Source organism: Lolium rigidum, chromosome 6 (genome assembly GCF_022539505.1).
Source record: "Lolium rigidum isolate FL_2022 chromosome 6, APGP_CSIRO_Lrig_0.1, whole genome shotgun sequence".
Taxonomy (NCBI): Eukaryota; Viridiplantae; Streptophyta; class Magnoliopsida; order Poales; family Poaceae; genus Lolium; species Lolium rigidum.
The window spans coordinates 245,520,247-245,545,343 of record NC_061513.1 but is presented as its reverse complement, the minus strand read 5'-3'; the positions used below and the strand labels follow the sequence as shown (position 1 = coordinate 245,545,343).

Genomic DNA, 25,097 nt, shown 5'->3' with positions numbered 1-25,097 from the left:
TTAATTTATTTCTCTGCAACTTCTGCGATCACCAACCCGAAACTTTGAAATCAACTAGGGAAAGTTGGACGAGCACGACATACAAGTGGTACAGAACTACATATCTACTCCCTCGGTTCATCTTTGACTAAAACCATAACAAAAATTATGGAAGAAAGGAAGTACTGAAGAGGGAAGAAAAAGAGGGAAGAATCTTGATCTTTAATACTAGTCCATTCTATTGTATTACACATCTATAAATGCAAAAAAAAAAAAAAAACGCGCACATATGAAATTTCACCTAACCTGTATCACATCCAATTATTGATTTATTTCTCGGCAAATCGTGTGTTTAGCAACTTGCAACTCTGAAATCAGCAAGGGCAAGCTGAACACGCAAGGCACGCAAGTGGTACAAAACTATATATCTACTTCCTCTGTTTCCACAATTCTCATAGTGGTTTTAGTTCAAATTTAAACTATAACCACAATAAAGAATGATTAAACAGAGGAAGTACTACAGAGGGGAAAAAAGAGAGGTGTAAAACAATGGTCCGTTGTGCATGTGCACGGATCTGCAGCTGCTGGCTAGCCACCGTCCTATTGCTCCTTTAGCAGCGGCACAAATTTGAGCATGACGTCCACGGCATTCTGAGCGGCGATGCTGATGAACGTGCTGGCCTCGTTCCCAAGAGCTGATCCACCCCCGGCCAGATCCGACAGCGAGCGGATGGTGAGGAACGGGACACCCTGCTGGTACGCGACAAGCGCGACCGCGGCGCTCTCCATCTCGATGGGCGTGCACTCGAACTTGGTGCGCAGGAACTGGCGGTACCGGGCGTTGTCCAGGAACACGTTGCCGCTGCACCCCCTGCTGACCCGCACTACCCGCGGCGGGCGGGGAAGGCACGTCGTCGTCCCGTTCACGCACGCCGGCAGCTCCATCCCCTCCAGCTTCGCCGCCAACGCGTAGTAGCGCTTGCTGGCACGGACCCAGAACGCGTGCTGCCGCTCCTCGGGAACGCCCGACGCCGGGAAGATCTCCTCCGGCTGGTACCAGATGTTGTTGAGCTCGTTCGCCGACAAGGCCGGGTTACCTTGCCCGACGGTGTAGTCGGAGAAGTTGAGGAAGCCGTACTCCCGCGTGTAGTCACCGGCGGCCTCCAGCGGCAGCTCGTTCTCCTTCCCGTCGCCGTAGCGCTGCCAGTTCCAGAGGGAGAGGTGGGCCCAGTACTCGGGGATGGTGACGTCGCCGATCTGGAGGTCCTCGTTCGCGTTGCCGGCAATGCCCCAATGGACAATGCCTTTCACCCGGAACAGGCTCAACAACATCTGGGTGGCCAGCCCGGCGTTAAGCTGCATCAACCCTTAACGGTTTATTCGTTTTTTTTTAAACTAACGCGGTTTATCCGTTTTGGATGGTTGCGATCGAAGCTGGACACCACGCCTGAAAAGCAAAGCGTTCATGTCGTAGTACTGATCGAGTTTGCGTTGGGCGGGCAGATAGTATACGTGAGTGCAAGGAACGGAACGCCCCCATTAATTGATCGGAAGGGAGCGAGTGCCGCCCGCCGCATCGATCCCCCCCTTGCCATTCCACCCACCGCATTCACTCCGCCGCAGTCAGGAACAACACCGGACAGGGATCGGGTGACATGCAAACGGCATGTCACCGTGTACCCAGCGGTCTCAAATCCAACGTCCAACCACCATCCGTTTGCATGTCACCGTGTACCCAGCGGTCTCAAATCCAACGTCCAACCACCATCCAACGTACAGCAGTAGTTTAAGACAAAAACAACATTCACTTCACAGTTTTCAGCCCAGATGCTCTAAAACTTCACAGTTTTGCTCTGAAACTTCACGGTTTTGCTCTGAAAGTTCACGGTTTTGCTCTGAAACTTCACAGTTTTAAACTTTATATGATACATATATAAATCTTTCCACACAATATCCCCGTCCTATTGAACATTCCACACAATATCCCCGTCCTATTGAACATTCCACAACTACATGAAACCGTTTTGGTCAAAGGATCACCTATCACTATGCGCTCCTCCTCAAACTCTAAATCACCATGCAAACTTTGCTTGCTTCCACCAACATAGGAGTGAACATCTTAATTCTTGGTATATATTTTCTTGCATTGAATTCAGATTGCAATTCCTTTGTTCTTTTTACTTCCACCGTCCTCTCAAAATGCATCAAGAACCGAAGAATATGAAAATCTGATTTCAAATGATTTTTCAACGAATTGTTGAAGCTCTCACTTAATTGTGTACTTCTCACTCCCAAGCTAAAGACATCTCTCATATAACATTGTGCCCATTTTTCTTTCACTTCATCCTCCACTCCCACTTGAGTTAAATGTTTGACAACATTTTCCATGATATGAAATGTACACAGTCCATGATATGATTCTGTGAAGACCCTCTCTATGGCTCCTCCCATTGCTGCATCTTGATCGGTATAGATAGTTCTAGGCTGCCTTCCATTGTGTGCGGCTAGAAATGTCTCAAAGAGCCATATAAATGAGTCGCGTGTTTCATCAAACATCAATGCAGCACCAAAAATGCTTGTTTCTCTAAACTGATTGAGCCCAAGAAAAATACCAAATGGCCTATACTCTTTGTTCGTGCCAAATGTAGTGTCAAAAGTGACAACATCACCAAAGTGTGCATAGTCAAGTAGCATTTTAGCATCAACCCAGAATATGTTGGCTATATGCTCCTCACAATCCAACTGCAAATGATATTGGAATGATGGATTCTCACCTATCTTGTCACGAAAGAACTTCAACATACTACCGGCCTGTCCATAAGCCATCTCCCGCTACCGCTTGGTTCGCAGATGATTCTTCTGGTCAGTCAAAGTGTAACCAACATTGAACTTCCCACCAACTAGACGACATGCAAACTCATGTGATGCTTTTGGCATAATTCCAGAATCATCGGCTGTTTCTATGTCTAAAGCTTGCACATCTGAAATCTTCCTTTGTGATGCCAACAAGTAACAGGTTTGCGGCAATTGAAGGAGGTGATTGTGTTCCAAATCAACTTCGGTGACTTCAAAAAAATTGGCCACTCGGTCAAATGAAACAATCATCCGAACTTTACAATTGGTTCTTGTTTCAGCTCTAATGCGCTTCGGCTCATGATCTAGTTGACTTTTCCTTCGAATACCTTCATTGGAACAAACAAACCTACATGAAGTGATTGTTCCATCAGTTCTGCTTTTGATGGTATTTCTTTTCCTCACATCAAAGCCTATGTGACCACCATATTGCACCCAGAAATCCCAAGCCTCATCCGAATTTCTGAACCGCATACCAACTTCGGGTATCCTGTTGCCAATCGATCCCATCGCACAACACTCAATTCTGCCAAATTAAAAAACAGTGTATACAAATTAGTGGAACAAGGTAAAAGCAACACTACATATAATTTCTGAAGTTCTAGATAAAATGTAGATATAGCCGATCAAAACTGGGTAAACGCCTTCACTTGGATTGTGCTATGGCAGGGATGCTTCAGAGCTTGAACAGCTAGTTCTTATAAACGCAGGAAACTGAAACAAAAACTAGTCTTCTACTGTGTCGGTGATAGCAGAATACTAATATGCCAGGGAGTGGTTAAGCATCTCATCTAAAACAGGCCAACCAGAGTAGTTACAATCCTCTAATTTACTCTAAATTTGCCTGCATCTAATCAATCTAATCAACTGCAGAGAAAAACAAGTTGGAAACAGAATTTACCCGTGAAGCGTCGGGCGCTCTTCCGTCAGGCGCGCTACCGCGGCGGCCGGCGCTCCTCCCTTGGCTACCGCGGCGGCCGGCGCTCGTCCTTGGGTCGTCAGGCGCTCGTCCCTTGGTTCCCGCGGCGGCCGGCGCTCGTCCCTAGTTCCTGCGGCGGCGGACGACGCTGGTTGCCGGGCGGCGCTCCTTAGCGGCGGCGCTCGACGGGTTGGCGCGGCAGAGAGCGGGGGCCGCCGGCGAAGCGCGCGAGAAGAGGAGGCGCCGGCGAATCGTCGCGCCAATCCCTCACTCTTCCCCGCCTTCCCGCGCGAGAAGAGGAGCTGACCGCGCCCTCCACGATTTGGTCCTCCACGAGTTGGTTGCCTTTTTTGCGTTGAAGTACCGTGCTGCGTGTCCCTCCGTTGGATGCTGGTTGGACGCTGGATTGGAGGCCGCTGGGTACACGGTGACATGCCGTTTGCATGTCACCTGATCTCCATCCAACAACACCACCTCAGGCTCAAACCATTTCCGGAGGTCAAGCTACCGCATTTGCAGTCCATGGTGCCGCGTTCACGGGCCGCCGTCTCGGCAACCGCCTGCAGCACGCGCAAGCTTTGCAGTCCATGTCAGGCATCTCGGCGACCGCCTGCACCACGCGAAACAAGACTTCGCCGGCCAGCAGGCCGCGGCCCTCACGGACGCACGCGTCCTCGGGGCGACGGCGAGCTCGTCCGGGCGCCGCGGGTGCCTGCATCTCTGGCCGTCCATCCTCCACCTTCTTCCACATCTCGGATGCCCTCCTTCCAAGTTCCAAGGCAGCAGCTGCGGGGGTCGTTTCTTTTTCTGGGGGACAGACAGAAATCTCGACCAGGGGGATGACCTGGTCATGCTCCGCGAGGAGCTCCTCCAGCCCCATCTCCAGCCCGACCCTTCTGAAGGTTGTTTTCCTTCCTGCATTCCTTGGAGTAATTTCGTCATACCATGATCAAATCTGGGTGTTTAGGGTTTCATCGATTCACCATATTACTTTCAAATACTAGTACATCACCCACCAAACACATGGCTTCTCCATGGTTTGTCTGCAATTAGTTGATCACATCCTCATGTATTCATAGCGAGGTGGTCCAACATATTATGATTAAAAAAATAAAAATCTGTTTGTACCGTTCTTGCCTTTTCTAGGTCTTATTATCTGTGTGATCTGCTAGTTATTATTTCCTATGCATTTTTTTGTTTTGTTTTGCAAAGCACCTGATAGATTACATCTTGGTCAAAATGTCAACTGAATGCTCAAAATCTGGTGGTTTTGCATATATATATTCGCAGATGGAGATCCACCTTAATTTGGTGGAGGTGACCCAGGACAGTCGTGATCAAGCAAATGACATGGCAGTTCGGTCCTGTGTGGCTTGGGTGTTCTCGATCGCTCCAGCGACCCTGCTGCCGATGGTCTAGCCGTGGCCTCCCGCACGACATTCGGCCTCGGCTACACACCATCCGGTGAGCTCCTCGTGGCCCCTTCGTCCTCTTCTACTACGTGGTCTGCTGTACCATGGCTGTGATGATTCTGTGCTCCGCATTCATGCGGTGTGGTTCGCATTTTCCCAGTTTTACTAGATGCAATGTTGTTTATGTAAAATGTGCATCTTTTTATTATTTGTTGGCTGCAACGGTGGTATCTCTAGTCCAGTGCTAGTGGGCATGCTCAGCTAGGTTCTATGTCAAAGTACCAAATAGAAAGCAAGTTGTCCTTTTGCATTAGATTTTATTTGTGGCCAAGTAGAAAGCAAGTTGTCTGCAAGTAGTTGATCACATCCTCTCATGTTTCGTTGATATTTATTCATATCTTATACTTACTGTGTTTATGATTCTGCGTTTCTTCTACAATACCGCTGCAAAATGTGTCACTTGCATAAAGAAGGGAGGTTTGTTGATTTCTGATTAGTTAGGCGAGTGACCAATGATTTGGTTTGACCTCTTGTGCACCAGAGAGCATCAATTCATTGAGTCTAAAATGTTTTGTTAGTTCGTCGCTGGGATTTCTCCAATGTTGAGGAAATCGCTTATCGGTGTCAACTCGGTCGGCTGGTGATTAGCGATTAATAGGCAAATCGGTCGATTAATCGGACAATAAATGAGTTAATCGGGTGATAAATGAGTTTATCGGCTAATCGGTGACCATCAATTAGTGATTAATCGGATGATTAATCGTTGAATCGGATGATTTTTTGAACAGTGGATTTCTCAGTAAATATACGGATGCATTCATGTCGTGTCGAGTAGAATCCTACTCATAAGGGTATTGATTCTCTTTCATGTGTTTTGTAAACAAAACAATATTATGCCTAGAACTAAATTTCTGATCTTCATTTATGACTAGATTCACAGCGCAAAGCAACCAGTTTGGCTTTGCTTATTTATCTTTCTCCTTTTTCCTGTAGTTTATAATTACCCACTCGTACATGTGCTTCTATTCATCTAGTCTTTTTTTTTTGGTACTCTTCTCTGCTATTAGGCTTGAGATTGATGGTTGAGGCCATTACTGTAAATGTCACCACCATCATGATGCGTGATATGTGTGCATTTTCTTTGTCAGGCCTCCGTTCCCTATGTGAAATAAAAAAGGGGTGCGAGGAAAATCACTTACTTGGTGCTGTTCAAGAAGAAGACTGCAATTGTAACTGCAAGAATATTTTTGACGGGGCGCTTTTTTGTTGCCGGAAGTGGGGCTAGAATCATGGAATTATCATTCTGCTCTTTTTAGCATGAAGCACCAGGACTGAGTAGGCTAATAAAGTTGGCATCATTCAAATCGAAGAGGTATTTTATTGAATTTTTTAAAATCTTTTCATGAATCAAGTAGCTTTATTCCTCTTACTTGAATCCTTCAAGACAGGATCCTGCTTTGTAAGGGCTGTTATTCAAGCACATGATATATCATATACGTAACAAAGAAGCATTAATTTTATACAATGATATGGATGTCTTCTTACTTTCGTCATATTGATTTGAGTTACACATATCTATGTGTGCTTCAATTCGAGCTGCTTCTTTTCTCTTTTTTTAGATCCATGGATCAATTAGCATAGCTACTACTCTCCTGTTTCTTGAGGGCGCTATATGGTACACTAGGGAGATAAAGAAATAGAATCAGTCAATCAGTTTATTTAGCTAAGCTAAGCTGGTTTATTAGTTGGAGCTTCAGCCGCTAGAGCTCTTTCCATGAGTAATTGCCAGCCTGCAGTTGTTTCTGGCTGTACCAGTTAAGGTGTTATTAAATTTGTATTCCAAGTAGTAGCTAGCAACGCACTCACGCACGTACAAGAAGCCTAATCAAGTGGCTTTGCTTTCTATTACTTCAAGTAACACTAGTTTCACAAGCTAGCTAGCTTACATGTAGAAGCATGTACACTAGGACTTGCAATTCATTAGAAGTTTATAATTATGAAACAAAGGTCATTTGGACACTGATTTATGAGAACTTCTTAAATAAAGAGTTTTGCTCTTGTACATCAGAAACTTTGTGTCATGTTTAGCATTGTTTAAAATTTAAATGGGTGCACTTCTTTATAGCTTGTAGATGTAAAGAATTTCTTACTATATGAAAATCATACTAATGCTGTAGTTTTTCTGCAACCCTACTACATCTCTGATGCAATAGCCTTATCCATGAACTCTAATAATTTCATCGTGACTGAATTCCACTATACATTTACAGTGGCTATGCAGACTGGATTCTTTAGTTACTTGATGTTTCATGTGAGATGTACAAAACTGACTCAACTCGCCCCAAGAATCAAAATAGGCTGTGAGAAGCTTCAGTCGTAACTAGAAAAGAGGCAGCTCCAAGGTAGGATCGATGAAGCGGCTTCTTTTCTCCCTTTTTAGTTCCATGGATTGGTCAAGCTACTAGGCTCCTAGCTTACTAGTACAGAACTACTTACGCAGGTAGCAGATGGATATGTCCATTCCAGGTTCATGCTAGTTAGCTTACCGGTTGTACAACGAACCCTTCATGAGTTGCATGAAAATCTGGGTGCTTTTTTTTGTACTGGGAAAAGAGTAGCATCTATATTCTTATAGGTACAACATTGCGATAATTTACGTAAGTTAAGCTTTCTCTTTCTTTTCCAGAAAAAGCTCGAGCTTTCGTGTCCACGGCGGCGGCGCAGCGACCGGCTGTACTGCACGGAGTCGATGTGGCCGGCTAGAGCAAGCGGCATCTCTAGGAACCCTCACCTACGCCGGCGACCAGGACATTCGGCAAGTGTGTCCGTGTGCCGTGGCTGGCTGCAGCTCCGGCCTCCACCGCCATCCTCACGCCCGGTTGCAGCAACTGCATGTCTGGCTGCTCGCTGTTCCACTGTTTGAGCTTTATGACAATGTTCAGGTAAGTGGTGATGCCCCCACACTTGAAAGTTAGTTATCGATGATGTTTAGAAAAGTGTACATGAGTGCTTCCCAAGTTATCTCATACTGATACTGTATTATTTCTTTAGGACCGAAGTACTCCATTTATGCTAGCTATCTCATATTGCGATCTCCGAAGTACTCCATTGATACTGGAGTACATCATTTCTGAAGTAATGAACCACCAAAGTTATGCTAGCTACTAAAATTATTGTATCCAGCTACTTGCAAAAAAAAAATTTATATGCAGCACCGATCTTTCACGCTAAGGTAATGAATGGCTGGACATTTGAGTTTCTTTCTGGTTTGTCCATATTCTGGCTCAAGTTCATTTATATAATCCTGCAGTAAAATTGCAGTATAGTAGGATACTGAGTTATTCTTATAGGATTCAAGCTCAGCATGTTCTACCGAAAGCATTGTAAACAACTACCATTTTGTTCAGAGATCGCAATTGCATATCGTACAATCTTAAGTAGATTACTATACAATCATGGTTCTATTAATTACCTAGTTCTACGTAAGGAATATAAAAAATTAGCGTCTTGATGAAAATAGGTAGTCCCATGTCTATTTGGTATTCGAGGCCAGATTGACATCCTTGCCCGAAATCCATCCTAGTATATTCTTGTAGTGTTGTTGTAGGGTTCACATTGACATACCTAGCTAGAATTTGGTAAGTTAAAATGTCTTTGTATTTTATATGTGCTGGCTGCTATGTCCTTTGTGTTGTGATCGTTGCCCTTCATGTTTATTTGTGATGTAATCGTCTAGTTGGATGCAAAGCACTGATTTTTTGCATCAATGCTGCATGCTCTTTCCCTGGGACACTTCTGTATTTTGGTAGCAGATTTGGGAATTGTATTAGTCAAGTAGCTACATTAATTACATTATTCCAAGTCTGAACCATTCTATAGTATGCACAAGATGGGCAGCCATTTTTTTGATCCTTTACTCTTTTTTTTAGTACACTAGGTTGCCATTGAATGGTTAAAATGTTCAATGCTTGGGCATAATGTAGTCCCCTCTTTATCTTACAGTATTTTATTTGTAGTCCCATTCTAGCAACACTGACATGGATGGCATTCTACTACAGATTCAGTGACAAGGAGATGCACAGGCTGGCCGAGAGGCCGTGGAGCACGTAATTCGGCAGCCTGGTCTTAAACCTCTAGCTGGCAGAGCTGATCACGTGCATGGCCAAGAACAGGAGTGTGGCCTCCTACTTCCACCTCCACCTCCGCCCACGCTGCCATGCAATTGTAATAGCGGTGGCCTTCCTCTACGTCTCCATTGTTTATGTGAGTTTTTGCTTCTCCCTTTCCTCTCCTCCACGTGCTCCCCTTTGGTTTATTATTTTGTGACTATGTCAAAGTTGAAGCTGATATTTTTCTGCCACTATTTGGGTGGGTGGATGGTCACTGTTTTTGAGTTCTAAAAGAGTAACAAAAAAGGCATTTCCATGAAGTGCTGTTTATCCCATTTCCCTTATTTTACATAGGAATATAGCTGATAATAATTTCGTTTAGAGCAGGTATGGCCTTTGTGCTGTCATCTGTGCCCTTTGTATTTGTATTTGTGATGTAATCTTGTAGTGCGATGCAAAGCAGCGAGTTTTTGACATCAAGCGCATCCATGCTTTCTGTGGGAGTTGAATGAGAGCTTGATATTTTTCTGTATTTGGTAGCAGATTTCAAAATCACATTAGTCAAGTAGCTCGATTCCTATTTTGGTTAGTCAGTTTCTACTAGTGGTATTCTGGAACTTTCGGTTCCGAGTAGTGGTATTTTGGCTATTATCTCCTTTGAGATCTAAAGGGTCTCAGTGTTTACTTGTCCACTATTGATACTGTTGTGAAGAAGGATAGTAATTTGCTTAGTAGAGTTCTTTTTCAGCTTTGTCATTTGTGTTGAATTTTTAATGCAAACACCTTTTGGCTTGAAACTCCATGGACCGTCAAACTGCTGGAACTCATGAAGGTAGACAGCAAGCTAACTTTGCTCGGATAAATGTGGCTAGGTTTACTATTCCTTAACCTGCTTTACTGTCATGGTTTACTTTGAGAATGATTTGTAGTATTTAGTCATGCCATGCTGATGTTTTTTGTTGGTGTAGTACCAAGTAGTCTGCTGCACCAAGCCAATGGGTATATCTTTTCTTTTGGCCTTTTTTCTGACTGTATAATGCCTTTTTGATGTTTTAAATTGGTTTATATACCGAGACATATCATACACACACATAAATACAAAAGAGAGCAATGTTAATTGTGTCTCCCATATAAATTCTGGCGTCTTATATCTGAATTTTCTTCTATGCAAATTAAGTAATTTTTTCTCTCAAGCTCAAGTTGTGGATGGAGACCTTCTGTCATGGGTTGGCTTCCTTGGACCGCTTCTCTCTGGTCTTTAACTTGCTTATGTATACCCTGACACCATAAGCTAGACCGCGCCCTCCCTGTTTTCTACACCACATTATCAAACTAACCTGTGCATGAACTGTAATTCAGTTATTTGAGACACTGGATTATCATCCATGCATGGTTCGAATTTGGACTAGTAAGTTGGACACCAGTGACAATATGATTAAACACATCTCATATCCTTAGTAAAGGGCAAATGAAGTTCTCTCTGCATCCAACCAATTTAAGAGTGTTTTGTCTATAATATTGTTTGTTCCACTTGTTGGAGCTGATTTGGATTTGAATGATCCAAGTGCTATGCTTTTTCTTTTTTTGTGATTCATCACAATGCATGTTGCGTCCACATGTTTTTATTGCTGGTTTATGAATTAAATTGAACCACTCCTGTGGCGCATCAGTACAAAAGGGTTTGATCTGGCCACGTATTTGAAATGTTTAGTGATGACCATTAAACTGGCATAATATGGTCAAGGGTTTGCTTGTTTCAACAAGGCCTTTTTCCAAAACTTTCAGTTATTATCCTTGATCTTTGAAAACACTAGAGCTATCTGTAATGCTGTGTTTAGGTTTTTTGGAGCTAAAACTTCTTTGAAACTCAAGCACTATGAAATGACTTCCATTTTTCACGCAGAGGGGATGGTAGGGCTAAAGCAACAAGTGCTGTAATTTTTCTTTAATTAGTAACAATCTGATGGGTTGCAGGGATTGTACAAAAATTGCCTTTCCTTCCTTTTGGACTGTATGACAGCAGCTCAAATAAATTTTACATATAAGCTCACCTGTGCAGTTAGATGTGTTTGTAGGGAGAATAATAATCTTTTGAGTTGACAGAGAATAGATATGATGCCTGCTTAGTACTTCAGTAGCATCTTCGTTGAGTTGGCTGTTCAATACTTTATTTGTTACCGCTGTCTCAAGTAGATCATCTTAAAGTGGCATTGCACATAAGGATCCTGTACTGATTGAGTTATATTTTTTTTGAACAACATTCACAACTAAGCATGTTTTGACATGGCAAAATTTTATCTGCCTCTTAGGTTCGGAACATGGCAATAAATTTTTTCTCTTGAGTGTTAGAAAAATCATGACACTGAGTATTAATATTTCTCAGTTTCTTCCACTATTCTAGGATAAGCAAATCCTTTTTCTTTTCCATTTAGCAGATGATGGGCTGCAAACAAGCAACATTCTTTCTTGCGTGTTTGCAACTGATCCAAAATATTCATATCAGTCAAATCAAGCAATGAAAATGTTCATAGATGTTCCACATGTCTTTATGTGCTCATGTTTTTTCTTGATGAAATTTTCCTATAGTTGTCCATCTTGGTGTATGCTTAAATGGTCATGTTCATGTGCCTATGGATTTATAATTGTTTAACTTTTGCATGCTCGTCTTTGCTTTGATATTAGTTGTGTTCGTGAGCATTAAATCTGCTACATATCTCAGGCATGCATAATTCCAAGTATGCAACGCAAGAACCATATATCATGGTTGCACATGAAAACTGGTCGATTTTTAAATCTTTGTTTTTAATTCGAAGTATCTTTTGTATGCAGACAGTGACACGGGAATTGGTTGTGGCTCATCGCCGGTCAGCTGTGAGGTGGGAATTAATCTTCAAAGTTGTAAACTTCTGTATATTGGCTTTCTTCTGTTTATGCCATAGTGTTGGCCATGTCAGTTAATATTGTGGTTCATTCCTTTTATGCCTTCCTAGCCGACGCATTTAGTTTGCATCGCATATACTTTGTGTGTGCACATACTATTTTCGGCATGTCTGTTCATGTCTCTTTAAATCTGTGCATATGCCCCTATGATGCTCCCTTTTGCATGTGTTGAAAATGTAATTTTGTATCCAGGAATATGGCATTAGTGCCAGGATGCTTGAATTGACATCTAGTGCGTAGCAATGCTACTAGGACAATTTTCTACTATGGTGAAGGCTTCAGTGGGTTGGCTAATCTATGGAGTTTGAACTCTTCTATGTTTGATCTCTAAAGAAGCGAGCTAAAGTATCTATTATATTCATATTTTTATGGGATTTGAATTCTTTTATGGGATCTATTATACATTTATCAAGTGAACTATGCATATACATTCTATCCAGCTTATACTATTCATATACATATGAAGCTGTGAACCTGCACTATGTATTCTTTTTGAGAAGTGTGCAGTGGGCTTTATCTTTAGCTATGATCAACTGATCATATCTAGCTGTGAACAAACTTAGAATTCCAAGCCTTATCTCGTTTTGTGTGTTTTCCAGGTCAATGATGCGCCACTACTGGTTGGCGCTTCAGTGTGGCCGTAGACTGCCGGTAATCTGGAATGGCACTTCTCGGTGCAAGTCTTCCCCGACCACATTTCCGAGCATCTGCTGCTGGCCATAATTCCATCATGCTACTCATGCCCCTGGTCACGTCCCAGAGCTGATGCGACTGGCGAGGGCTCTGTTGGTGCTGCTGCTGTTGGGCTGGTTGTGGCCTCCTACACCTCCGGTGTGGTTATATGTCCAGTCGGTTGAAGTTGTCTACCTTCTCGGTTCCACCACTGCGCCACAACTCTCCAGTGAGCTCCTTGGGTTCCCCTTTTCCTCTTCTATGCCATTGAGCCGTGGTGATTCTGTTCTTGTTCATGAGATTTAACTCATATGATTACTTTTGGTTTCACTGAAGTTCTATTGGCAAGCTGTGCTGAGGAACTCACGGTGAGCTTGGTAGTACTATGTCATGTGCTTCTGTTCAGCTTGCTAGTAGTATCTTTTCTGAAACTAGTTGTATTGGTAAAAAAATCCAGTTAAATTGAGATCATTGATTGAAATGACCTCTGCGATATGCACTAACCAAGTTGAGAATATTAACTTCTCAAACTTTAGGGTCTTTGCTCTCTGCATCCCTCCGCAACTTGCAAGATGTACATAGCCACCAAGCCGTCTATCTGCTGGTTTAGATTTTATCTTGTAAATGATTGGTTGCTTCCATCTCATGTGGGTTAAGTCGGAGCCCTACTTGAAATTTACTCTTGATAAATTTTCTTTATAGATGACAATGTTTTGTTCTTGCTCAGTTGTTTGTGCATTACTATGGAGTAAGTCTTCAACAATGTAGGTAGATACTTCAAGTGGAGAGCATCTCATACTGAGCTGAAATTAGTAGAGTTTTATGGCAATTTATGCTTTTTTAGAGAATGGAAGACGCTATTAATATAATGTGCTTGGCTGGCTGTTGGGTGTCTTTTTTTGTAGTTATAACTTTTGACATTTGACATAGTTATCTCAGTACTTGATGCATGGCCAATTTCCATTTTATGGCTGATTTGGCATTATTATGGGCATGATTTAGCTTGTGCTTTGGCCTATTTTTGGTTTCTTTATTCTACTTGTATGCCTAACTTTCAATTCAGTTTTCCTAGAAGGTGGAGTATTGCTTCAGTAGCTATATTAAATCTTTATATGTGTAAATTAATCCTTGTATGTTTGTGATGTTGGTGATCTTGCAGGTGGAGCCGAATGTACAAAAGATTGTGGAGCACCACAGGAATTATGACAGGCCGCAGTAGATGGAAGGAAATAAATTTTAGCATGCCTGGCTTTGTCGGAGGAACCGCAGGTGGTATGCATGCAGGAATGGGTGTTGCTATGCCTCGAGGAATTGACGGTGGTATGCCTGGAGCTGGATGTCATCTTGAATGTAAGTGCTTGGCCACTGCCTATCTTCCTTTGTCTTCCTTGTAACCTATTGATAGTGGAGAAACCTCTTTTATACAACTTGTTGAATTTTTCTTTTGTTGAACAGGACCTTGACCTGATGATAACATTTGGTGACCCTGAGGTCATGTCGGCTCTTCAAGATTGTACGGTTTTCCACTCAAATAGCCCCCTCTCCCCCCGCGCTTCCTTTATGGTGTGATCCCCTTATTATTGTTAATAATATGGTGTGCTAGATGGTGGGTGCCCTCTTTGCAGTTCTAACTTTTGACATATGGTATAGTTGTATCAATACATGATGCATGGCCAGGTGTTTTTTCATTTTTGTGGCTGATTTGGATTTGTCATTATGGCCACGATTTAGCTTGTAATTTAACCTAGTGTACTGAATTACCAGAATGTGCTAGTAATGCACATGTGTTTGAGTTCCCAGAATGCGCTCTAATAATCTGCTAAGTTGCAGTTACTTATGGCATAATATATGGTAAGCATTTAGTGTGCAATGACAAAAGAGTAGAACAAACAAATGTGTTTTTAGTACCTGTAGAGTGCTCAAAATGGAGAGGGTTTTATATCATGAATGTGGACGAGTATCTCTTTTGAAGGCCTAGTGATGACCTACCGGTACAGGTTTTAGTGCTGATGGTGGCTGTATGTTTAAGATTTGGTCATGCCACTGGTTTGTTAATCCAGGATTGCAAGATGTCCAAAGGACAGTGACAATCATAGCTCTGCCATGTAGTTTGCAGATTTGATGTTGTTAGTTATCACTGTTAGTGTTAGGTACTGTGTAGGTTCCATCTGTGAAACAAAGTAGCTCACTGATGTTGTTTGTTATCACTTAGGTTGCTTCGTGCGTTGCACATTTAAATGCTTGTAGAATGAGCACTTCTATTGGGACCTATCCAGATGACAATGTGGTAATGTTGCTTACTGTCGTTCTCAAATCAGTATTGGTGGTTGTAAACATCAGTTCTGATGATATATATTAGTGGTAAATATCAGTTCTGGTTGAGCTGAGAGCTCTAGTAGCTGCAGGGCACACAAGGGGTGGCTTAGCCTCTGGAGTGCCGATATTACAAACAAGGTGAAAATCCACGTCTGGCGGTTGGCTAGTAATGGGCTCGCTGTTGGTAATGAGCTATAGAGGCGCAAGATTAAGTGCGGGGTGGGTTCACCGGTTCTAGCAGTGTCCTCACTCCGCTCATGCGTGGGAATTTCTATCTACGCTGATGAGTTAACAACTAGACCCAATTAGAGGAGCTGCTGATCTCAAATGGCGGCTCCTGGACTGCTTTTGCAATTAGAGCTCAATAGATATGGAACTTATGTGGATGATGTTGTAACAGCTTTGGTTGCGCGTAATGAAGCAAGAGATTGGGCAATAGTTGAAGGGCCTGAGTCATTGGCTAGAAGAACTATCTTGCTGACTGAGGAGTGGCATGTTGTGCATGCTAAACCGCAGGCCATACCCCTCCCTTGTCCAAGGGAACGCTGGTGCCCTTCGGGAGATGGAGCTTGCAAGATTAATACCAATGTGTCTTTCTCTTCCTCTGGAAAATGTGGCAGTGGTGGTGTTGTTGTGAGAAGCCCCGATGGAGCCTTTGCTGCAGGGGCACCCCATTTTTTCCCCAATGTCATTGATCCAGAGGGTGCCGAAGTCCTAGCATGTAAACATGCGGTGGAGCTGGCCAAAGAAGTAGTCCTAGCATGTAAACATGCGGTGGAGCTGGCCAAAGAAGTAGGTTGTCGAAAGTTTGAACTCGAGCTTGACTGCACCAATGTGGTGAAGAAACTGAAGGAGGATGTAAGAGACAGATCAGTTCATGGTCCATTGATAGAAGAACCGAAGCTTGCTATTCGAGACTTCCATCAGGTAAGATCAGCGTTGTGTGCCGCACAGATACTGATAAGTTAGCTAAGGTAGGCTACGGTAATAAGCTGTGTGAGACTTGGTTTAGTCAGGCGGCAGAATTTGTTGTAGCTGAGCTTGCTGATGATCTGTGTGACGATGTTTAAATAAAATGCAGCCTATTCCTCTAAAAAGACATCAGTTTAGGTGATATATCGTTCAGTACTAGCCTTGGTTATGTATTGTAGTTAAATCGTGGCAAGAGAAGAAAAAGTTATGGTCCCAATTGGCATAATCATGTTGATCCTTGATAACAATGCAATTGACGTATTCATGCAGCCTATATGTGCTCAATATATCTGTCTTTCTTTATTTTTGAAAACACAGAAATCGAGTGATGGACGGAAACGAACTTGGTTCACGTTCTGCTTGGGTGGACATCAGTTCGCCTAGCTTCCAGTGGTGGTTCTCTTTGTATCTTCATCTCAATAGAGCTCTTACAATTTGAAGGGTTGCAGATTAATCAACGTAGTTAATATGCAGGCGGACAAGCGTTTAAACTACCAAACTTACTGGCAAAACCTAACAGCAGGACTAGAGTTGGCTTATTGTTCAGGTCCCGAAAGATTCATGTTGAGGTCTGGCTAGGTGTAAGCTTGTAGATTTTTGTGTGAAAAGAATTCAAATCTGATTGTGTGAAATAAATCGATGCATGCGTCATGATGGCTTATTTTCCCAGATCTCAAAAACGGTTGCACATGCTTGTCTTGAAGCGTGCTTGGTTGGTTCATGAAGACTAATATGAACACTGACAGTTATATATGGTTTGGTATGCATCAGATGATGTAATGACTTGATAATTTGTATGCTTCAATTTCTTGTTGGTGTTTGGATGAATCAATTAATCATCCTATGAAATTAAAGGAATAGGAAAACCAATGTAACAAGCAGCATCCGAGTAATTATCTAAAGAAAGACAGACGCCGCCTCTCCTCCAAAACCCTAGCCGCCTCCAATTCAGCCTCCTCCATAGATCGGTTCCCCCTCCTTCGGTCGGCTTCGCCGGCATCGGAGGAGTGGGGAACCCGATCTATGCGTGGAGTTTTCAATAAAAGTAGTGTTTTCAGTTGATTATGTTAGGATTTTGGTAGTCGTCTTCTTGTTGGTTTCCCCTCAATGGAGATGGCATCGTCTGCAATAAGTGATCTTCAGGCTTCCGTTCGACGACGAGATCTCCTTCCCGACGTTAATGGTGGTGTTGAAAGATTACAATCCTCTAGGTATGGATCTTCAGATCTTGCTTCGCCAGATCGATTTTGCATCTTCTGTCGTTGTTGCCGCGAGGAGGATTATCCTCGCAGGTTTTGTCCCGGCTGCTACGTCCTCGACAATGGTGATTCGTACTCTCGGCTCTCCATCGATGACGACAAAGCTAGTCGGTTATTATTCCCTGACATACTGGTGTTGGTACTCTTGCCGATGTTGTATGACTGCTTTAATGGTTGCGTGCGTGCACACAGCCTTGGCATTGCGGCTCAAAAAATTATGGGAGAACTTTCATCGGTGTCTACAGGTCTATGGTTCGTTATCTATCTTTGGCTGCCTTCAGAAGAGTACAAGATTGTGTTCTGAAAGAAGAAAGAAATTGAAGACCTCGAAGATTTGTTACTATCTTTTAGACTTTATTTTGTAATCGTTGGAGTCAGTTCATGTATCTCTACCATGTATTATTTGTTGCTATGAATATATGTGGTATTGATTGTCAAAAAAAAAGGAATAGGAAAACCTATCTTGCACTGCACTGAATAAAAAGTCCAAAATTGGTTTGTTCAAAACAAGGAAAGGATATTGTGCTATGTTTTTTCTCGAAAATGCAAAAGCCTTGTGTTTCGATGCATTGATAGAAAAAAAATGTTATATGTATAAGTTCAAGAAAGGACCAACACGACGCGGTATAGCTCAACCCAAAAGAACTAATCTAGGGGAGAAGCTGGCGAAGACCATGGGCCTCCGCGTCCACCCACTCTCGTGCCTCGGCCTTGATGTCGCCAAGCACGGAAGCCATCGAGGGACAAGCGTTGTCGAACACCGCGGCATTCCGGTGCTTCCAAATCCACCACACCGTGAGCTCCGGTGCTTCCAAATCCACCACACCGTGAGCATGATGAGGATATTATGCTATGTTGCTCAGATCTAACTCGAATGCCTACTGTGGAAAGCAGAAAAATCAAGAAAAAGTAGAGGAAGCTGAGGCGTCCACAATTAAACACTCCCTCTAATTAGTCTTGTGTGGTTGTCTAGGTCACCTAGTTGAGTTAGCAATATGAAACTGATATGGAGGGTGTCTAGGTCACCAAGTTGAGTTAGCAATATGAAACTGATATGGAGGGAGTATCACGTACTTTGTTTGGTTCAATAAGAGGGCTTGTATTCTATGTACTCCCGATTTTACCAAATTAATCCCGATTTTATGGAATTGGCATAATTAGTCACACGACATGTGTTATGCTTCCCTGTAAATAAGGTGGCGCAGGAGATGTGACTCAAAAGGTTCCAAAGAGTCTCACGTTGTATAGGTTGGATAAAATCAAAGCAACTAACCGGCGCTGCGGAATTGGAGTCGATGCCATGCAAAACAGACGGGTAGATAGAGCATTAACTTATTTTGTTTGACCAGCAGTGCATGCATTGTCTCTTGGGAAGGCATACCAGATCACATAACTAGCTGTGACTACTGCGCGTGTTGTGCTTTCCAATAAGCAAAAGGTAGGCGGCAGTGGCAACAAAATTAGTAGCAAACAACGCGGTAAAAAAAGTGGCGCCGAGTTTTGGAAACCTGAACGAAAATTGAATTTCCTTCAGCTGTGTATAAATAACATGACGGGAGAACCCACCGCGTGCGGCTAGCGCGTGCGACCGACTCTTGCTCGGAGAGGAGAGGAGAGGAGAAGAGAGGGCTTCACTCCCTTCTCTTGGTCATTCTGATACTTGGCGTGGTGGCTGCGAGGCGGGGCGAGGCGCTATGAGATAGAAGAGGCGTGGGTTGGCATGGATTCAATCTCTCAAGCATAGGCAAACTCCTTCTCCGGATTCCGCAGGTACTCAATTATCCTCTGCATAAATGGATGCGTTTGTGGGTGGTGCGCCGTTGGCGGCCGGAGAGCACGAAGCTTCTTTGCGCTTCTGTTTTTTTGATTCCTTCGTGTTTGAGATGTCTAAGCTGAAAGCATCTTGATTTGTCAATATAGCTCGATTCGATTTGGATTCGTTTGCGTGTGTGCGTGCTTTGGCTTGGTTTGCATTTTGGAACGCACACGCGCGCCCTTACTTAACCTGACCTGCCGATCCATTCTTTTTTTTTCCAGAGTAGTATGAACAAAGTCTCATGGGTTAAGCAAGTGTTTAAGTAACTGAAAGATGCAAGTTATACTATATTATTGATCGACAGTGAAACAACTTGTTAAATACAGTGAAAGATGGACATGAATACAGTGAACGGTACTAGTTATTAGGCTTATGGCAAGAAACATGAGATTTACTTAGGTCAATTTAGTTAGATCGATATAGTTAGAATTATATATATGCAATCTTAGTGTAATTAGTAAGATATGTGGTCATAAATATAAATATGAATATGCAATCTTGATACTAAATTGTGAACACCCGGATTTTTAAGTCCAGATGCCTATTATGTCATTCATCGCAATCCCAGGAATATTGTTTTTGCGAGACATAATAGATTGATATCACAACACATATGTGTTGAGATATGTATATATATGATGATTTGATTTGATATATATACACACAACTCATATATTCATATTGATCTCCTTCTTTAAAGACCGAAAAGATGCGGGACAAGATTCTACCAAAGGACCGCATACTAGCAATTCAAGAGGAATTGATGGGATTTTTGCTTACGGAGGTCATAACTACAACCGGAGAATACCATTGCGCTAATTCCTCCATGTAATTTAATGATCCTCTTGTAATTAAATAGATAATATACCATATTTGTATATATATGTATGCTTAATTATATTATATATGCATCAACGTGTACAATATGTAGTAGCATAGAATATGTATACGAAAAATTGTTTGAAATAAAAAAGAATTGAAACACAAAATGAAAAAAGTTAAATTGTAAACACAAAATGAAAATGGAAAACACAAAAGAAAGATCATCTAGTTCTCAACCGCGCACTTGACACGTGGAGGCCTTTAGTCCGGATTTCATAGAGCGCACTCCCAACCGGGACTAGAGGCTCTTTTTGTACTAGTGTTAGGACAAAGGGACATAACCAAAGCAGCATGCCTCTGCGAGATCATATTTTTTAAATGTTTGACTTACATTGATGACGGGCAAGAAACACCCTAACCTACGACGAAGGAGAACATGACGAGGACCTCAACAGGTGGGCGTTGTCGTCTTCCCCGGATGAAGAACTCTAGAACTTGCCTGGGGTGGGCGGTGATACGTCTCCGACGTATCGATAATTTCTTATGTTCTATGCCATATTATTGATGATACCTACATGTTTTATGCACACTTTATGTCATATTCGTGCATTTTCTGGAACTAACCTATTAACAAGATGCCGAAGTGCCAGTTGCTTGTTTCTGCTGTTTTTGGTTTCAGAAATCCTAGTAACGAAATATTCTCGGAATTGGACGAAACGAAGACCCAGGGGCCTATTTTGCCACGAACCTTCCAGAAGACCGAAGAGCATACGAAGTGGGGCCACGAGGTGGTGACACCACATGGCGGCGCAGCCAAGGGGGGGCCCGCGCCGCCCTGTGGTGTGGGCCCCTCGTCAGGCCCCCGACTCTGCCCTTCCGCCTACTTAAAGCCTCCGTCGCGAAACCCCTGAGGCGAAAAACCACGATACGGAAAACCTTGCGAGACGCCGCCGCCGCCGATCCCATCTCGGGGGATTCGGGAGATCTCCTCCGGCACCCTGCCGGAGAGGGGATTCATCTCCCGGAGGACTCTACACCGCCATGGTCGCCTCCCGGAGTGATGAGTGAGTAGTTCACCCCTGGACTATGGGTCCATAGCGGTAGCTAGATGGTTGTCTTCTCCTCATTGTGCTTCATTGTTGGATCTTGTGAGCTGCCTAACATGATCAAGATCATCTATCCGTAATACTCTATGTTGTGTTTGTCGGGATCCGATGGATAGAGAATACCATGTTATGTTAATTATCAAGTTATTACATATGTGTTGTTTATGATCTTGCATGCTCTCCGTTATTAGTAGAGGCTCTGGCCAAGTTTTTGCTCTTAACTCCAAGAGGGAGTATTTATGCTCGATAGTGGGTTCATGCCTGCATTGACACACGGGACGATGACGAGAAAGTTCTAAGGTTGTGCTGTGTCTGTTGCCACTAGGGATAAAACATTGGCGCTATGTCCGAGGATGTAGTTGTTGATTACATTACGCACCATACTTAATGCAATTGTCTGTTGCTTTGCAACTTAATACTGGAAGGGGTTCGGACGATAACCTGAAGGTGGACTTTTTAGGCATAGATGCGGTTGGATGGCGGTCTATGTACTTTGTCGTAATGCCCAATTAAATCTCACTATACTTATCATGCCATGTATGTGCATTATTATGCCCTCTCTATTTGTCAATTGCCCGACTGTAATTTGTTCACCCAACATGCTTTTATCTTATGGGAGAGACACCTCTAGTGAACTGTGGACCCCGGTCCATTCTTTTAATACTGAAATACAAATCTGCTGCAATACTTGTTTTACTTTTTTCTCTGCAAACAATCATCTTCCACACAATACGGTTAATCCTTTGTTACAGCAAGCCGGTGAGATTGACAACCTCACTGTTTCGTTGGGGAAAAGTACTTTGGTTGTGTTGTGCGGGTTCCACGTTGGCGCCGGAATCTCTGGTGTTGCGCCGCACTACATCCCGCCGCCATCAACCTTCAACGTGCTTCTTGACTCCTACTGGTTCGATTAAACCTTGGTTTCTTACTGAGGGAAACTTGCCGCTGTGCGCATCACACCTTCCTCTTGGGGTTCCCAACGGACGTGTCAACTACACGCATCAAGCAAATTTCTGGCGCCGTTGCCGGGGAGATCGGGACACGCTGCAAGGGGAGTCTCCACTTCTCAATCTCTTTACTTTGTTTTTGTCTTGCTTTATTTTATTTACTACTTTGTTTGCAGCACTTATATCAAAACACAAAAAAATTAGTTGCTAGCTTTACTTTATTTATTGTCTTGCACTCTATATCAAAAACACAAAAAAATTAGTTTACTTGCATTTACTTTACTTGATTCATCATGTTTCCTTTTAATTTTACCACAAAAAACATACCGGTAGGACAAGGGTCTATAATTGGGAGGAACAATATAGAAGAATTTTTCACCCATGTTAGTACCGTTGAAGATTTTGAAGATAGACACTTGGTAGAACTTGCTCCTACTTATGAAATTGCTGCTATGCTTTAGTTCGCATGTTGAAAACTAAATTTGTTAATCTCAATCCTATAATCCAACACATGTTTCTTACACTTGGTGATTTGGAAGAGGGGGAAAAGAAAGATTTTGTTTAGAAACCCTTCTTAGAGAATTTGGTGGTCTAGCAAGAGAGGCTAGAAAGGTCTTTGCAAAATTTAATATGCTTGGTTCTCATACTAATTTTGTTGGTCTCCTTGAAAAAATGGATATGGATAGGATAAGGTACACTAATAATGCTAATGATGGTGGGGAGATCAAAGCACCAATACCATGTAAACTCCTAGCTATGAATGATGCACTAGAAAATAGCTATGCTTGGCTTGTTCCTGAAAATTTGTTTGATGAGAGTAGCAAGCCCAAGACTAATGAAAAGGAGACGCTGAAACTTATGTATCCAATATACTATGCATGGTTGAGAAAACTCCAAACCCCGCTGTAGGTGCACCACCCTTCGATAATACTTGAGTTACACTTTACGCGCCTAGCTGAAAGGCGTTAAAGAAAAGCGCTTATGGGAGACAACCCATGTTTTTACTACAGTATTTTTGTTTTATATTTGTGTCTTGGAAGTTGTTTACTACTGTAGCAACCTCTCCTTATCTTAGTTTTATGTTTTGTTGTGCCAAGTAAAGTCTTTGATAGTAAAGTAAGTACTAGATTTGGATTACTGCACAGTTCCAGATTTCTTTGCTGTCACGAATCTGGGTCTACCTCCCTGTAGGTAGCTCAGAAAATTAAGCCAATTTACGTGCATGATCCTCAGATATGTACGCAACTTTCATTCAATTTGAGCATTTTCATTTGAGCAAGTCTGGTGGCCTAATAAAATCCATCTTTACGGACTGTTCTGTTTTGACAGATTCTGCCTTTTATTTTGCATTGCCTCTTTTGCTATGTTGGATGAATTTCTTTGATCCATTAATGTCCAGTAGCTTTATGCAATGTCCAGAAGTGTTAAGAATGATTGTGTCACCTCTGAACATGTGAATTTTTATTATGCACTAACCCTCTAATGAGTTGTTTCGAGTTTGGTGTGGAGGAAGTTTTCAAGGATCAAGAGAGGAGTATGATGCAATATGATCAAGGAGAGTGAAAGCTCTAAGCTTGGGGATACCCCGTTGGTTCACCCCTGCATATTCTAAGAAGACTCAAGCGTCTAAGCTTGGGGATGCCCAAGGCATCCCCTTCTTCATCGACAACATTATCAGGTTCCTCCCCTGAAACTATATTTCTATTCCGTCACATCTTATGTACTTTGCTTGGAGCGTCGGTTTGTTTGTATTTTTTGTTTTGTTTGAATAAAATGGATCCTAGCATTCACTTTGTGGGAGAGAGACACGCTCCGCTGTAGCATATGGACAAATATGTCCTTAGGCTCTACTCATAGTATTCATGGCGAAGTTTCTTCTTCGTTAAATTGTTATATGGTTGGAATTGGAAAATGCTACATGTAGTAATTCTAAAATGTCTTGGATAATTTGATACTTGGCAATTGTTGTGCTCATGTTTAAGCTCTTGCATCATATACTTTGCACCCATTAATGAAGAAATACTTAGAGCTTGCTAATTTGGTTTGCATATTTGGTTTCTCTAGAGTCTAGATAACATCTAGTATTGAGTTTTGAACAACAAGGAAGACGGTATGGAGTCTTATAATGTTTACAATATGTATTTTATGTAAGTTTTGCTGTACCGTTCATCCTTGTGTTTGTTTCAAATAACCTTGCTAGCCTAAACCTTGTATCGAGAGGGAATACTTCTCATGCATCCAAAATACTTGAGCCAACCACTATACCATTTGTGTCCACCATACCTACCTACTACATGGTATTTATCCGCCATTCCAAAGTAAATTGCTTGAGTGCTACCTTTAAAATTCCATCATTCACCTTTGCAATATATAGCTCATGGGACAAATAGCTTAAAAACTATTGTGGTATTGAATATGTACTTATGCACTTTATCTCTTATTAAGTTGCTTGTTGTGCGATAACCATGCTTCGGGGACGCCATCAACTATTCTTTGTTGAATATCATGTGAGTTGCTATGCATGTCCGTCTTGTCCGAAGTAAGAGAGATCTACCACCTTTATGGTTGGAGCATGCATATTGTTAGAGAAGAACATTGGGCCGCTAACTAAAGCCATGATTCATGGTGGAAGTTTCAGTTTTGGACACATATCCTCAATCTCATATGAGAATAATAATTGTTGCCACATGCTTATGCATTAAAGAGGAGTCCATTATCTGTTGTCCATGTTGCCCCGGTATGGATGTCTAAGTTGAGAATAATCAAAAGCGAGAAATCCAAAATGCGAGCTTTCTCCTTAGACCTTTGTACGGGCGGCATGGAGGTACCCCATTGTGACACTTGGTTAAAACATGTGCATTGCAAAGATCCGGTAGTCCAAGCTAATTAGGACAAGGTGCGGGCACTATTAGTATACTATGCATGAGACTTGCAACTTGTAAGATATAATTTACATAACTCATATGCTTTATTAC

At 42.5% G+C, this 25,097-nt stretch overlaps 1 protein-coding gene and 1 long non-coding RNA gene across 2 annotated transcripts; one reads left to right on the top strand and one right to left on the bottom strand.

Annotated features, from left to right (window-relative positions):
- Positions 1-579: 579 nt before the first annotated feature.
- On the bottom strand, positions 580-1,341 carry LOC124663896 (bark storage protein A-like). Its single transcript, XM_047201538.1, has one exon. The coding sequence runs from the start codon at positions 1,339-1,341 to the stop codon at positions 580-582; it is 762 nt and encodes a 253-aa protein (XP_047057494.1).
- A 12,786-nt stretch (positions 1,342-14,127) lies between these two features.
- LOC124660734 lies at positions 14,128-14,543 on the top strand. The gene is made up of 2 exons (XR_006989968.1): positions 14,128-14,234; positions 14,340-14,543. It is a non-coding gene; the product is annotated as an uncharacterized LOC124660734 (long non-coding RNA).
- Positions 14,544-25,097: the final 10,554 nt, after the last annotated feature.